At 43.7% G+C, this 16,997-nt stretch overlaps 1 protein-coding gene across 1 annotated transcript in view; it reads left to right on the plus strand.

Moving 5' to 3' along the window:
- The window catches only part of LOC147717618 (E3 ubiquitin-protein ligase TRIM39-like), a 229,897-nt gene that overhangs the window by 113,401 nt on the left and 99,499 nt on the right, over positions 1-16,997 (plus strand). The window contains exons 3-4 of the mRNA XM_086924409.1: positions 1,347-1,577; positions 14,812-14,834. Of these exons, the coding sequence (XP_086780535.1) occupies positions 1,347-1,577; positions 14,812-14,834 (254 nt within the window). The remainder of the gene's footprint in view (positions 1-1,346; positions 1,578-14,811; positions 14,835-16,997) is intronic.

Genomic DNA, 16,997 nt, shown 5'->3' on the forward strand with positions numbered 1-16,997 from the left:
GGCGTGGTGCTTCTGGCAGCCCTGTCCTCTTGTGCCTCGATCCTAGTAGTTCTCTCAGGTAAGGCTTAGGTCCCCCCGCTCCACCGAGGGCTTGCTGGATTTATCGCCCCTCCTGGCATGTCTAGCGTGTCAGGGAACGCGCCGCCGCGAAGGCTGCCGGGATCTGAAGTCCCGGAGCGGCGGCGCGGCTGGTGGTGGCGGAATCTGCAGTCGTTTGGCGTGGTGCTTCTGGCAGCCCTGTCCTCTTGTGCCTCGATCCTAGTAGTTCTCTCAGGTAAGGCTTAGGTCCCCCCGCTCCACGAGGGCTCGCTGGATTTATCGCCCCTCCTGGCACGTCTAGCGTGTCAGGGAACGCGCCGCCGCAAAGGCTGCCGGGATATGAAGTCCCGGAGCAGCGGCGCGGCTGGTGGCGGCGGAATCTGCAGTCGTTTGGCGTGGTCCTTCTGGCAGCCCTGTCCTCTTGTGCCTCGATCCTAGTAGTTCTCTCAGGTAAGGCTTAGGTCCCCCCGCTCCACGAGGGCTCGCTGGATTTATCGCCCCTCCTGGCACGTCTAGCGTGTCAGGGAACGCGCCGCTGCAAAGACTGCCGGGATCTGAAGTCCCGGAGCGGCGGCGCGGCTGGTGGCGGCGGAATCTGCAGTCGTTTGGCGTGGTGCTTCTGGCAGCCCTGTCCTCTTGTGCCTCGATCCTAGTAGTTCTCTCAGGTAAGGCTTAGGTCCCCCCGCTCCACCGAGGGCTCGCTGGATTTATCGCCCCTCCTGGCACGTCTAGCGTGTCAGGGAACGCGCCGCCGCAAAGGCTGCCGGGATCTGAAGTCCCGGAGCGGCGGTGCGGCTGGTGGCGGCGGAATCGGCAGTCGTTTGGCGTGGTTCTTCTGGCAGCCCTGTCCTCTTGTGCCTCGATCCTAGTAGTTCTCTCAGGTAAGGCTTAGGTCCACACTGTCTTCTTGTGGAGAAGAGACTTAACTTTAAAGCTGAATGTATCTTCCATCACCAGTACCTGTGCTGTGACACAATTACGATTTACCAGTAAATATTTCTATCACAGCTTGCAGTACAGTCATTCCTTTATTTTCCTAGACAACCAAACACCTCCACTCTTCCACCCAGGGATCAAATAATAGAAACAGAAATGTCCATACGTGGGGAAGAGCTACCTCTCCTGTCATCTGCTCTCCTAGTGGATGCCGCTTTCTCTGGTATGTCAGATATGATGGCACTCAGTTACTTGGTGAATGATAAGAAAACTTGCATCATAATGGGGCAGCCCTAGAGCCAATTGATAAAGTTACTCACATTTCTACCGCCTCAAAAATATGTATTAAGTGATTTATTTTTATGTTGTAGGCCAAGTTCAAGAGCAAAAGAGAGCAAATCACTAATGAGTTTGAGAAGCTCCAAAAGTTTTTGGAGAACGAAAAATCTCGTCACCTCGGCAGCCTGGAGGAGGAAGAGAAGAAGAGTCTGCAGAGCATCAAAGAGAAAGTGACAACATTGGAAGAACAGCAATCTGTCCTCAAGAGACTGATCACAGAGATCGAATCAAAGTGTCAGCAGCAAGAGGTGGAGTTACTGAAGGTAAGACAAGTGTATAAATTTAGAGAACAAAAAGATCACCAAACAGTCATCAGTGTCAGAAAGTACCAACCGTATAAATCTGATCCATTGAGAATGATGAATACTTCTAAATCTCTCTGACCGCACTTCAAACTATGCATAAGGTAACGTGTTGGGTAAACGTATAGCCAGAGAAAGGTGAATGGTACCGCTTCAGGGATTTTATAGAGAATGCTCAGCACCTGATTTCAAAAATAGTACAAGGTGTGCATTTAAACATTCTTTTGTATCTCCAACTCTCTATAGGTTACGGAAACTCTGCATTTCACTGCAGACAGCTATGATCCGTGTTATGTGAACATGCTCTGTAATATATGATGCATTCTTAGCCGGCTCATAAATTGCAGCATAATAAATGTACATTAGTATTATCAAGTTATCCTGAAACAAGCAGTCACTTTGTCACCCTTTACCTGTAACTTAATATCAAAGGAGCTTCAAAGACTGTGAAGAGAGAGCTGAGAATCCTTTTTGCTCCCTGTCTTGAAAGATGCACAATATGTGAGTTCGTAATCGTTATAGGATGACTTCTGAAATAGTGTTAGAAAGTATGAGTTTAAAGTTTAAAGTCAAATGGTTTCTCTAAGACTTTCATAGACTTCCATTGTCAATAAGACTCTGCAGCAACTATGCATCTGGACTATCTGTCAAGGACACTCTGGACCAGGAGTAACATTAACTTTGTGTCTTCAAAATGTCTGCCACTGCTTTCATATTACATGAGAGCCCTGGAGCTTCATGTGGCCAGTAGTTTCATGTGTTGTGTTTGTGTGTTTCATGTGTTGTGACCAGAGACTCCATGAAGCCTCTCTCCAAGCCATTTCAACTTTCTGTGCGCTACCACCAGCCTTCCTGCTTATCAATGCCTGTACGAGTAGGCGGTTTGGCGTATTATGCATTCACAAGTTGAGCATGAAACATTCAGTGTAGCTAATGGAGAAGGCTACTTAGCAGCCTGATCACAAAGACAGAGAAAATATCAGCGGCAGGTTGTGGAGCTACATGGCCAATGAAAAAATGCAGTACACTCAAGCAGACCACCTGCTTCCAGTGCCATTTTGGCCACTACACTTCTTCACAGGGTCTTAAGAGAAGCTAAACTAGGCAGCACTGCCTACCCTGTCTGTCTGTGCAAAGTGTCGGGGGACGTATCAGTGAGAAATATTGTATCATCTTTACCAGGTTGCTTAATTTCATTATGACTGTGTTTCCATTCTCAGGCTTTCTTTTTCTTTTCACAATATTTTTAACAAATCTTTATCATTGGTGCATTGCTCCAATAAAGTCAGTACAGCCTAGTAAAGATTGCAAGTTTGGAAATTCATTAATTTGTTGTGCCTTGCAAACATAGAGTGAGCTTATAAATGTAGGGTTAGTGAATGTTTGATTTCACAAATGTAGAGTTAGATAATGTTTGATCTCATAAATGTAGGGTTACTAGCAGTTTGATCTCACAAATGTTGGTAGGGTTTGTGGATTTTTGATCTCACAAATGTAGGGTTAGTGGATGTTTAATGTGTATAGGAGACCCTTTCTTAAGACAAGGCTGATACCCAACTTCTAGCTTGGATGGATTAAGAAGTACCTTCTTCCTTTGAAATTCCTAACTCAAGCCTGAATGAGATCCACTGACATCTAATAATGGACGTGTGCCAACGGTCTGGGGATGAATGCGGAGACCCCCAGCCTAGGACGACTAGTGGTGGCCGACCACACTGGGAACAACACCAACACCCACCGACCACACACACAACCTAGGATTCATCCTCGACTTCTCCCTCTCCATGTCTAAGCAGGTCAACGCCGTCTCCTCCTCCTGCTACAACACCCTCCGCATGCTCCGCAGCATCTACAAGTGGATCCCGACCGAAACGCCTCCGCCCGACTGATCGTCAACATCCCCCGCCGCAGCCACATCACCCCCACCTGAGAAACCTACACTGGCTCCCCGTCGACAAGAGGATCACCTTCAAGCTCCTCACCCACGCACACAAAGCACTTCACAACACCGGACCAGCCTACCTGAACAGCAGACTCAGCTTCCACACCCCCACCCGCCAGCTCGCTCCGCCAGCCTCGCCCTCGCAGCTGTGCCCCGCATCCAACGAACGTCCTCCGGCGGCAGATCCTTCTCAAGACCTGGAACAACCTCCCCACCCACATACGGCAGACCCAAGACCTACTCCCCTTCAGAAAACTCCTCAAGACCTGGATCTTCGAGCTGTAGCAGCACTCCCTCTCCCTCTCCTCCCCCTTCAGCGCCATGGGACCCTCACGGGTAAGTAGCGCACTTTACAAGTACTCTGATTGATTGATTGATTGATTGAGCCCCTTTCTAATAATAATAATTCTTTATTGTTTGATTACTCAAAATGTTTAATTTGACATATAATATCTACTGTAATGTAAAACCATTAAAAACAAGATTAAAAAAATGCAACATACAATTCTAAACCTGTTACAATAAAAATATACCAAAAGTGTAAACACGATTTCATACTGTGGAAAAGTTTTCTTAATTTTAATTTCCCAGTTTTACTTTTTCTCTTACTAAAAACTTTACAAAAGCAGAATTCATACTTATATCATTAGAATGCAGACACCTTATCAAAGCCTGCCTACATATCCTTATTCCTCGAGCATTAAAACATGTTTTAAGTATAGTTTTTCTTTCAGTTTGGAGTCCAGGGCAGATACATAACAAGTGGACAATATTTTCCTCTCCGGTTTTACACAATCTGCATACTGAATCCCCCTCCGACTTCATCCATGGGGAAGGTGACTTAGTCCGGGGAGCACACCAAATCTTGGTTTTATAAAGATTTGTTTATTTTTTAATGTCCACTTTATTTCCAAATATGCTTGAATCTGCTTTTTTGTAAACCCGTTAATTATTTGCCATGCGTGTTTTCTTTTTGCCAATATATCTTTGTCTCGTATGATTTATAGTTGATTTGTTGATCGGTGATTGCTTTTTTTAAATGATTCCTTGTTTATTGTATTGTTCCAAATTGGCATTGGCATGACAGCAAATTCTTCCAATGCTATTTTTAGATAATTCCAGGCTTGTGATTTTCTATTGTTATTTATCTCTTGCCATAGTAACTGAGACAATTGATTGTCTTGATCATTTTTTATCCTGTTCCATGCTTTGATAAACTGACCCTTTCGTGTGTAAAACTGGTTAGTTAGACGAAATTCCAGCCTTATTTTTGCGGGTGATGCAATATTTGGTAGATGAAAAAGGGATTTAAAAGTTTTTGAGACTGCATTATTATAGTCACAGTATCTTTCCCAATTAATGCCTCACTACCATATGTAAGAGTGGGGAGGAGTTTTGCCGATATAACCTTTAAAAGGGGACGATAAGTTAGATTTCCTAATGATTTCTGCAGTACCCTGAATGCTGCCGTCAAAGCATTTGCCTTCCTTTGTATATCCAATTTTTGTGGGCGAATGTTTCCTTTTTCATCGACTAGTACTCCCAAGTACCTGTATGTTTCAACTTGTTCTACTTGGGTATCTTCCATAAACCATTTGGTTTTATCTTAAATTTTTAGTGATAACCATAACTTTGGTGTTCGTTTCATTTATCACCATTCCGTTTTCTTTTGAGTATGAGAATATTCAATTTATTATGCGTTGTAGTCCCACTTTTGTTTGGCTTAAAAAGATCTCAAAAACAACAAAGGAGTGACCAAAGAAGTACAACGAAATTATCAATTCCATGCTACAATGTGCACAAAAAGGAGAACTGAGACTCTCCCATTTAGTGCAAGAAACAAATATAGCTACTTGCAGTTTAAACACAGGAAACACGTTGTGGTTGTAATATTTAAAGCTTTTTATTAAAACCCTCACTCATCAACATAGTTGATGACATACTTCATCATAGGGTTTTACCAAGGAGCAAGGAGACGAAATGTCTCCCTGGACTGCGGCAACAACTGAGTTACAGTGGTGCAGATTCTAACTATGTGAAAAAGAAAAAGTGTTGTAGATATGTGGCTTAAAAAATGGCAAGCTGTCCTCCGTAACAATTTTTATAAGGAGTCAGATTATCATTATTAAAAACAGTTATTCGGACATTTCTTGACAACTATTCAAGTCAAGTATGTCCTTTAAAAGGTCGACATGTTTCTGCTATTAAGTTGCTCTATTCAGCGAAGCATTCACTAGGACCAAAAGGAGAAAAGAAAATGAAAAAAGGTGAAGATTAACTCCCAGGCAGTCTACGCACCCCAAGGCGTACCCTAACCTTGGTGAGTTCGTGTAATCGTAGGTAAACTCACGGTTTTACCCAGTTGTAGGTCATGCTTCGGATTTCCAGCCCCTACCAATCTGTAACAAAAGGGATCGTAAATTAGAAACCCAGACAGACATCCACTCTGTTATACAGTACATAATTATGTCTATATCAGCGCATATTCCACATTTAAAACAAAATTTGTAATCAAAATGACTCCTGTGTCACATCAAAATGCCACCCTCATCAGATGCACATATTCTGCCGTATAGTATGATCTGGCAACCACCTCACTTCTTGAAAGAAATACCATGAAAACTCACAAACAGCAAGCATCTCAACCTAACTCTATTTTTAGTCCGGTTAGTGTGCCTTACTGAGGTGACCTTCACAGTGCCTAATGGCAGACTCTGCCCAAGGTAAACCCAAGAAGTAAGTCATTAACAAAACCCAGTCCACATACTTATTGTGAACTGGGGATGTTATATCCGTAATCATCTTACACTATGTGAAACAACATGGAGGACAATACTAAATTCAAAAGTTCAAAATGGTTTGAAAAGGTTAGACTTTCAAACAAACAGAGGCGACTTACTGTTGTTTCGATAGGGGAATGATCCCTGGGACTTGCTGCAGGGGTAATCTTCACGGCGCGAGATCTGTCAGAATAACGTGAAAAGACCCCTCCATTAGAAACTAAGGGGCAAATGTATCAAGATTCCATTTTGCGATTTCTAAATAGCGATTTTTAAGTAATCGCTATTTAGAAATCGCAAAATGGAATGTATGTAGAAAATACATTGCAAAATTGCGATTCCTTAAATGCTATGGCAAAAAAAGGAATCGCAAATATTTGCGATTCCTTAATTTGCGAATTTTTGATGCATGCGAATTTCGGCCTTTGCGATTCGTAAAAGGCGTGATACATCTAGGCCTAAATACTTCTAGTACTTGCGATTGCCTAATTAACAATGGTCAATGCTTTAAAGCAGTATGGCCATATTAACAAAGCCACTCGTCAGGATATTACATTTGGCTTGCAGAATTACAAAAGCACAAACATTTATTCCTCTTGGGACACAGAAGTTAATAAAATGTCCCTAGTCAGTTATTCCATGATAAACTCACTTTCGCCGAGCCGGCTCCCCGCTCGATACATAGAATTTCCACTTCTGCAGCCCGAATTTTGCTGCAGTGGATCAACGCGGAAGTTTTAAAGGAATTCCCCTGATTGGTCTAAAAGCGCCATGTGACATGGGTCGTTGGAAACTTCCGCAAAAGACCTAATGAAATTGGTCTATAGACCCATGTGATCTTCCTCATGTGTCCCATACGTCATTTTGGCAACACAGAGTCAGAATTTGCCTAAGTTTTTTTTATATATGCGAACTTTATTCAAAAAGTCCTTCTGGCAATCTCTCCACTAGTCAATGTATAAACAAAGAACCGATTTGTGATTAATATCGATGAATACACATATCATCTCTCCAAATCAGATGACTGAGGCCATTTCCTTCAGAAACTTTCGTAAAGGACATAAGCACAGTCTTATGAACATTAAGCTTTTAAAACAGGGAAACCAGTTAGCATTAAACTCCCGGTTGTCACACGTCAACCTATCGCTTCAATTCATATTCAGAACAGTTATAGACCTTTTACGGGAGTTTTGAAACTGATAGTGCTGGAATTATAAAAGGGGGTCAATCCCTGATCATAATGCTGTCTCACATGTTTCGCCATTAAATAAATAAATCAGTGCCTTTAACCCTTGTCGGTAAATAATAATTTGCATATCATTCTGAAGGTCTCATGATTAGCTCAACGTTGGTTGGTGATAATGATAGTTTATTTATTTTATTTCGAGTTTTGTATAGCGCGTAGTTACCCTAGAGCATCCCAGCGCTTATTCCAGAGAAACATGAAGGTGGCAGTCAGACGTGATCAAAGGCATTAGTTAGGGAAGAGGTGCGTTTTAAGGAGTTTACGAAACCGGAGAAGACCAGTTTCCGAACGTAGACTCAGGGGGAGTGAATTCCAAAGAATCGCTATGTTCACTGAGAATCTTCTTCCCCCCCCCCCCCGTACGTGCTTTTTTAACTTTAGGAGTTCTGAGCAGGTGTTTCTGATCTGAGCACAAGGCTCTGTTAGCCTTGTAGGGTACAACTAAATTCTTCAGGATGGGGGTCCCTTATCCTGAAGAATTTTATGCACAATGCAGAGGGACTTAAATTTAACCCTTTCGCGCACTGGGAGCCAATGCAGCGCCTTCAATGCGGGTTTAGCTGACCCTCTCATTGGGGTACTCTTGAGAAGCCGTGTGGCAGCGTTTTGAATCTGTTAAAGTTTATTAAACGTTGCTTCAGGTGCACCAAGAAAGATAGCATTGCTATAATCTAGTCTTGATACGATCAACCCCTGAATAAGCAGCTTTCTAGATTGCAGTGGAAGGAGGGGCAGAACTTTCCGAGCTGCGCGGAGAAGACCGAAACAGACTCCCGCCGATCTTGTTCCAGCCAGACCCCAAGACTCTTAATGTCCTCTTTTGGACTCGGGAGCTCGCCCAAACAACTGGTGCTAGCATTATAAAAGGGGAACAGTACCTGTTCATAATATTGTCCCACGTGTGTCGCCATTATCTAAATTAGTGCCTTTAACCCTAGTCGTTCTATAACAATTTGTATACCATTCTGGAGATTTCATGATTGGCACAATGTTGGTTTTGGTAAATAATTCGAACAAAGGAACATACTCTGATGCATTCGGAAAGGTAGACTAGCGTTCTATTCTTGCATCCATGCCACAAAACACCATTCTCAAAAATAATTTGTTGTGGAAAGAATAGGAAAATTAGAGAAAAAAGGACAGACAATGTCTCTCAAACTAAGTCTTAAATCCATTAGAATATGCACAAATCAGGTATCATCTTTTCATGGTGGACCCCCTTCTAAGTCTGATTCATTCCCCTCCATGGCAATTCATTCCCCTCCGTGGCAATTCATCTTTCTGCTGCCAAAGCCACTTTCTAAAAAGAATTGCATCCAATAGAGGATCTCGTGCCTCCACACATCCTCTCCAATGCTCCGAATGTTTTGCTCCTCTTAATGATGGCCGCCCTGATGTCTCCACCTAAAGACAAGAGCGCCCACCTCCTTGTCCCCTTCGTGTCAATGCAGCTTTTTGTTGCCAGGGATATAAACTAAAAACAATCTAAGCGTCTCTCCATTCTACCTAAAGAGGATCCCCTGCCTCCACACAATATCGCGGGCCACACCCTAGTGCCTTGAATGCTTTGCATACTCTAAGATGGCCGCCCTGACGTCACAATAAATACACACAGACCGAGAGTCTGATTAAGATTCTGAAGCATCCGCAATGATGTGACCCGCCAATGGGATAACAAAGCCACACAGTGAGTTCCCTCAGTAGCTTATCCCACTGAGGATAACCCCACCTACTCTCACCCCCTCCTTCCTTTCGCAGCAACTTCTCTCTCATTTTATTTGCTGGGCTCCCTCCTCTCCTCTGACCAGTCCTTTGAGATCCCTCTGACTCCTATGGTGGCTATGTGATCCCACGCTGCCTATTGCTTTCTCCACTACTCTGCGGCCCCCTTCCTAGCAGTACCTCGTCTCCCACAGCTGCGATGGACCCCACATGCATTCCAGTCTCACGTAACCCAACAGCGCCACGTGGTACCCCAATCCCTGTAGAAGCTCCCATGCCGACCCACACGAAACCGCAAGGCATGAACGCCTTCGAAATTAGCTTCCCTTCCAAGCTCTCCTCCAAAGCAAGGAGAAACCTCAAACATAGTCTTATCAAATAACACCCTGAAACACTTTTTGTAGACACCTACAACTGCTCTTCCAAAGGGCAGGTGAAGATGGATCTCATCTTCCACACGGATAGACCGGAAAATTGGATCACTACACTTAGATTACAACTTCACATATCCAAAACGACGACCACCACACATAGCTGTAAATTTACGACCTCTCCTCCGAACCAGGCGACTAGAAATGGGAACACAACAGTGACCATTTACTCAAATGGCACAGTGTGGATACAGTCTAATAATGAGAACCTTGAGGCCTTCAACTCCCTCTTCCCTGCTCTTCGTTCTGCCCATCTCCACTCTCTTAGATCCCCTCCGCCTTAACCGCCGTCCCCGGACTCCGTTCCCCACCAGAGGTCACAATTACCTACTCCCTTCCTCCCGGTGAGACCCTTCAGCCTCCCAGCTAGGAGACCCTCTCACTCCCCCGTTCCTACTAATAGTAACCATCAATCTCCTGAGATTTCTCTTATCCCTACACCCTCTCAGACTCAGCCGCCCCTACATCCCATCACCATCACTCTAACACGGCCTTCCGACCCCCTCCCCTCTCCTACTGAACCTCTGAGGAAGAGCTCGCAACCCGACCCCCCCACCGAGGGTCATGAACAGCGGCTACCTAGGTGACCCAGTCAGCATTAGACCCCACAATTCGATCTTGCCCACCACCTCAAGGGCTTTCCTAACCCACAATGACATGCCTCCTCCCCTTGAAAACATGTTGCACCGACTGATCTTATTAGAGAATCAGTTACAAATAATATTCTGAGGCTTTGACGAAATTATAACCAACCTAGACAAGGCTTGTATGCTCGAGCAATGCCCTACAAGGGCCTTTCCTCCAACCAACTCTTACCTTCTAAATTCCCAGTCCGAGCCCTGTCCCGTCCTCGATCTCTGGCCTCCGAGGCCTAAGAAAACTGTTGTGGAGACCCCGTTACAGACCCTCTCTTGAATGCCGAGCAATCCCTTACATGGGCCTCTCCTGTGACCAATTCTAACCACCCAAAATCCCAAGGTGATCCTTTTCCCGTCCTCGTTATCCGCCCCCAAGACTCAATAAAACCTTAGTGGAGACCACGTTACAGACCCGCACTAGGACCAAATCCCCCATGTCCAGGCTACAGAGTCCCCCAAGTATAGTTGCAGTGTCCCAGACGCATAGACCCTCCAGGACCAAAGTAGCAATGTCAGAGGAAGAAGCAGCAAACCTCGCCGCCACCTACGATTCTCCTCCCAAAGCCTCACTTGAATCCAAAATACAAGTGATCACAGGCTTCAGAAGAGAACTCCCCCCTCTAAGGCTAAAAGACCCCCAGCCTCCCTCTCGTCCATACCTAAGGCCCCACCAGGAATGTACCCTAGCAAAAAGAGTCTATCCACTAGCTGTCTACTCATTAACTGTAGATCAGCTCCCAAACACGAAACAGAATTAGCAGAACCCATCCTCTCCCATGACCAAGACATTGCGTTCATCTCAGAGACATGGCTAAAAGAGACCCCCCCACCTGTTTAGATATGCTTGTGCCTCCTGGCTACTCCATCATCAACAAAGATAGGATAGATCAACGAGGGGGAGGTATAGCCATCATCCACAGAGACGGCATAGACATCACTGTAACTGACTCCTGCATTTGAATGTCTCTCTGTGAACATTAAGACTGAAGACAACAGCCCTATAGTCTTCCATCTTCTCTATCACCCCCCAGGCAACAGTTTCCACATTTGGGGAACACTTATCCAACCTAATTGCCCAGTGTGCACTCAAAGACACTAACGTCCTAGTCCTGGGTGATCTCAACCTACGTTGGAACGAGACCAATAACTCTCTAATTCTATCTCTCACCAACCTCTTCTGTGACAATAATCTTTCCCAACCATGTTCAGAAGAAACCCACAACAAAGGTGCAACCCTGGATGCCACCATCACCCACCAGGATGCAATTACGATCAACAATATTCTTCCAGTGGACTGGTCGGATCACCACATGATCCTATTCCACATCAACCAAAGACTTATCCCTGCCTCGGGTCCCTGACCCCCCCCAAATAGTCCAGAAATCTCTCCCAGATTCCTGTGGATGTCATGAAAGAGAGGCTAAATCTGCTCCTTCCTAGTGACACGGAGCTCCCCACAACTGAGCACATCTCGCTCTGTAACGCGAACATGGTAACCTTGCTTGACCAACTTGCTCCCCTGAAATAAAAAAAGTCGTCCTACTCCGTCCAGATCATGGTTCGACTCAGACATCAATGATGAAAGGAGACAACTAAGAGCTACAGAAAGACGGTGGAAGACCATGCCCAGCACCACTCATCGCGATCAACTTAGAACAGTCTGGAAGAATTACAACAGACATATCAAGAATAAAAAATCAGTGTATTTCCGCTCCGCTCTTGATAGCGCAAAAAACAGACCCAAGGAGCTCTTTAATATCATCAGATGCCAAATCTCCAAACCTGATACGTCCCTAGGGCCGGCTTCCAAAGAACGGTGCGATAACTTCGCCAACTTTTTCAATGATAAGATCTCCAAGATCGAACGAATGGTCAACACCAACCACGCCTCACTTCCCTATAGCAGCCAGGATGAGGTGTTGGGTAGCGCTCCCTCTATTACCTCTAAACCCTGTTCTCTTTTCCAGTCCATCCCAGAAGAAGAGATAGTTAAACTCATCTCCACCTCCCAACCCTCATCACACGCCCTAGACTCTCTACCTGCTCAACTCACTAAAAAGTTAAAACTCTCCCTAGCCCCTCTCAGGTGCAGGATTATTAATAGCTCCCTTAAAACTGGTACCGTTCTGGATTGTCTGAAAGTGGGACAAGTCACCCCACTGCTAAAAAAACAGGCCTAGACATAAATGACTTAAACAACTTCAGACCCGTCTCCAACCTTCCTCTCCTCTCCAACATCTTAGAAAAATGTGTACTCCTCAACTAACCCAACAACTGGACAACACCAATCTTCTCGATGCCCATCAGTCGGGATTCAGGAAAGGTTGCAGCACTGAAACTGCAATCCTTAACATAATAGATGACATTCACAAATCATTGGACTCAGACCAATGCTGCCTACTTATTCTCCTAGACCTATCGGCAGCATTTGACGCAGTTGATCACAAACTCCTCCTCGAGGCCATCGTCTGATATGGACGAGGTGGTCCTCAAATGGTTCTCCTCATTCCTCCACAACCGCTTCCAAAGAATCAAAACCAAAAGCTTTGAGTCCGACCTCCATCCCGTCAACAGGGGAGTTCCCCAAGGATCAGTGCTCTTCCCTCAACTCTTCAACATCTACATGGAACCCCTCACCACACTTCTCAGAAAAGCTAACATGCTTTTCCACTTATATGCTGACGATACTCAAATTTACTTGGAAATCTCGTCGGCCAAAGACATTCAAAGACTTAACGAGTCACTAAGAGAAGTGCAACTGTGGCTGTCCAATAATCACTTAAAACTAAACCCGGACAAAACCGAAGCCGCCTCATTTCGAACAAAGAAGAAAATCCACAAATGGTCTAGTAGATAAAAGCCATTGATGAGCTCAACGGGAACCTCACCCTGGCTGATTCTGTTAAATCTTTAGGCATTACACTAGACTCAAAACTGCACATGACCAAGCACATTAAGATCTCAGCTAAGAGTGCCTTCCTCAACCTGAAGCTTCTAAACAGAATAAAACCGTTTATCCCGCCCAAAGATCTTAAGCATGCCACCCAAGCATTGGTGCTGTCAAGACTAGACTATGGAAACGCAGTCCTCTCCGGAATAGCTAAAACACATCTTGCTCCCGTGAAAACAACTTTCAATGCGACTGCCAGAATGGTCACTGGAGTAAATAAATATGATCATATCTCTCCTGCTGTCAAAGAACGCAAGTGGCTTCCTATAGAACTGCGGGCGAACTTCCGAATAGCCTGCCTCACCCACAAAGCCCTTCACACAGGCAAACCCGAATATCTGGCGGACAGACTCAAAAAATCTGGCCAGAACAGGACCCTCAGAAGCTCCAACACCTTACTTCTCATCCCGCAAAAATAACGAAAACAGAAAACCACCGCCAGGTCCTTCGCCGGCAATGCACCTAAAATCTGGAACTCTATTCCCCCTCACATCAGAACTATAACGTCCTTCGCTAAATTCAAAAGTCAGCTCAAAATCCTTTTCCTTGACCGATCCCTGACGAACAGATAGTAGAAGTTGGAGCCTTAAGATTCACACTTCCCTTCCCAGATTCGATGTTATTCCATATCTTCATATGAACTCTCCACCGCATTGTCACTGTGATTTTTATTGCTGAACGGGCTTGCCTTACTATATTTTGTGATGCTATCTTTTCCTCTGCTATGTAACCAATGTGAAGCGCTCCGATACCCTCCGGTCAGGCTAGCGCTATATAAAACTTCTATAATAAATGAATAAATAAAATAAAGAATGCCAAACCATTAGTCTTATTCCTGAGAATAACATTGCTAAATTACATTTAAATTTGTTGTCTGATTTGTGGCCTTGTGATTATTGCCCCATGTGCCATCTTGCCTTTTGTTCTTTGACCCCTGATTACAGAAGTGATATTGGTTTATATACATAAAGAGTACCACAACTGACATGTGTTTCATAATGGCTAATGTAAAGGTTTGTATACCCTGCTGCTCCCACTATGAATAGATTTTTCCTCATGGGACCTTAATATATCTCCTCAGCGAGAAGGTGAGCAACTGCTGCTGTGCCAAGAAAAAGAGGTGCCCAGCTCCGTACTGAATCCAAGGGCCCTGGGGAGTAGCCCATTACACAACATGCAGAAGTTATTCCACTTCTATACAATGATCTCCTTTTTAGAACTAATCCTAATTTGAAGAATGACTATCCATTTTGTTAGTGTACGTTGGTTTGGTTCTAGACTCTTATTACATTGAACGCATTCATAATTTAATCAAGTAAATCTGTGCCTAGCGCTTTACTTATAAAGTTTGGTAATAAAAAGTGTGCATTAGTGAATATATTTTTTATATGCGTAAACTTGTGAGTGGTGTTATTAAAATATAAATTTTGCTGTGAACATAAACTGTGCTCGTTCTATGTTGATCTGCTTGTGCTTCTCTCCCCAGGATGTGAAGAGCACATTGAGAAGGTATGTATATTTTCCATTAACAGCTCAAAAAAATCGAGGAACCATTACAATTACTTATTTCACACTACAGTCTTACTTGTGTCTTTTGCGTGAGTTTTTTTGATAGATCACCATCTTCAAATTAGGTATTAACAGCATCGTTCTTCAAAGCTTTTTTCCATGAGAGGTACTTGTTTTGTCACAGATATTTAAAAAAAGATTAAACCTAGGAGAGGGAAATGTTGCCAGCCCCTTATGTGTTGCCACCTAATACCATACGTTCAGTGTTGTGGCCACTGGAGTGTTTAAGAATACCTTAGGTGGTCTATATGATTTCCACAGCCAGCTGTCTACCAGCATGATCCAAGTGTATTCAAAGTCTGTCTGATTCCCCTGTCAACCATTCTGTTATCACTTGGATTTTTGTGACCTCCAAGTACATGTGTAAGTACATGTCATACTTCTTTTGCGCCTCGCATGTTGCAACAATCTGGTAAAAATCCTTTCCCTGGTTTTGTTCCATATAAACATTGTAAGTTGTTTCTATATTTTTTCTAGGTACACACCTTCAACTGGGATGGGCAAAGCCTCCAAAAGGAATAGGAAATTCAGCAGAAAATTTATTTTTATGACATTTATTTGTGCGAGCCAAGAGATATATAGTTGTGCCCACCTAGTCATGTCCTCCTTAATTGAAGCAGACAGATGTAGGTAGTTAGTTTTTAATAGGTCTCATAATGGGGTAATTAAGACAACTAAATATTAAATATGCTGTTCTGCCTATTTACTCAGAATTGTCTTTTAAATTTGTGTTGTTTCATACCCCAGGGGTAGATTCAGTACTCCTGCCTTCTCCAGGTTTGTCTTCTATCCTTGTACTGTTTCATTGTTTGCTATGACCACTGGTAAGGATTTCTCTGAGGAGACCAGAGTAAGAAGAACATAGTCCGCATATACCATAGTCCTAATTTTATCTTTTCCAAATGTGAGCCCTTCTATAACGGGCACATGTCTTGTCTTAGTTAATCTTGTAGAGTACAGAGTAATGGAGACAGGGGGTAGCCTCAGAAAACACTCCACAAATATATTGATTGTGACAGACCACACTAAGGGTTGTTTGTAGTTTTTGTCACCATCTTTAAATAGTTAGATCCAAGGACCATCCAAAACATCACTCAATGCAGAAAGGGCCAGTCCACACGGTTAAAGACTTTTTCCACATCCAAGGCAAGCAATATTGCCAGTGCTTTCTTCTTGTTTTGTTTGCCCAGGTGGACAACCCTACATATGCTGTTGTGAGTTTGTCACCCATCCAGAAACCTGCTTTGTTCGAGGTGTATCAATTTATTGAGGGTTTACTCCAACTTCATTGCCAGTACATTTGTGTTCAGCTTAGGATCTATATTAAGAAGAGCAATAATCCTATAAGAGGAGCAGAGTTTTTTGTTTATTTTACCACTGCACGGCTTAGGCAAGACCGTGATTGTTACCCTCTCCATTAAAGGAGCTATCCCCTTTCCTGCACCACTGTTAAACAGAGCAGCAAGTCTGGGGGGTAGACTATTAGCATATATTTAATAGAAAAACCCCAAATGTATCCTGTTCTCTGACAATATTATTCTTGGATGCATTTATTACCCATCTTGCGTCATCCTCCACAATTGATACCCCCAGCTTTTCCTCTTGATATTCTATAATTCAGGGCAAACCGCTTCTCTAATTAATATTATTATTAATCATTTATTGAGCGCAACTATCATCCAACGGGCATCTTGGTGTTGGTAACTTATTAGTATAGAAGAGAAATACTATTAAAAGTTAGCACTGTGTCACTCTAATATAACCCTCTATTTCCAGGGAAAGAGCCAGGGCCAGATGTACGTCACTAACTTTCATGCGCAAACTGGTTTGTGACTTGTTTGACCATGCATAATGGTACAGGGCCATGTACAATTCCTATTTAGCTAGTCGCAACTTTTTTGAAACTCGCTAAATAGGAATTGCAAGTCGCTATTAGGAAGGGGCGTGCAAAGGGTAGAGACATACACTAAGAAGGAGGAACCCACTCTTCTTCAGATTAAACAAGAAGCCTATGTCACAAGGGTTAAGACGGAGATTGCACTGGCAATCTAGAAAGGAAAAAAAGAGAGGGATTATAGTAGAGCGATTACAGAGGCAGCCAAG

This window comes from Lissotriton vulgaris, chromosome 5 (assembly GCF_964263255.1).
Source record: "Lissotriton vulgaris chromosome 5, aLisVul1.2, whole genome shotgun sequence".
Classification (NCBI taxonomy): Eukaryota; Metazoa; Chordata; class Amphibia; order Caudata; family Salamandridae; genus Lissotriton; species Lissotriton vulgaris.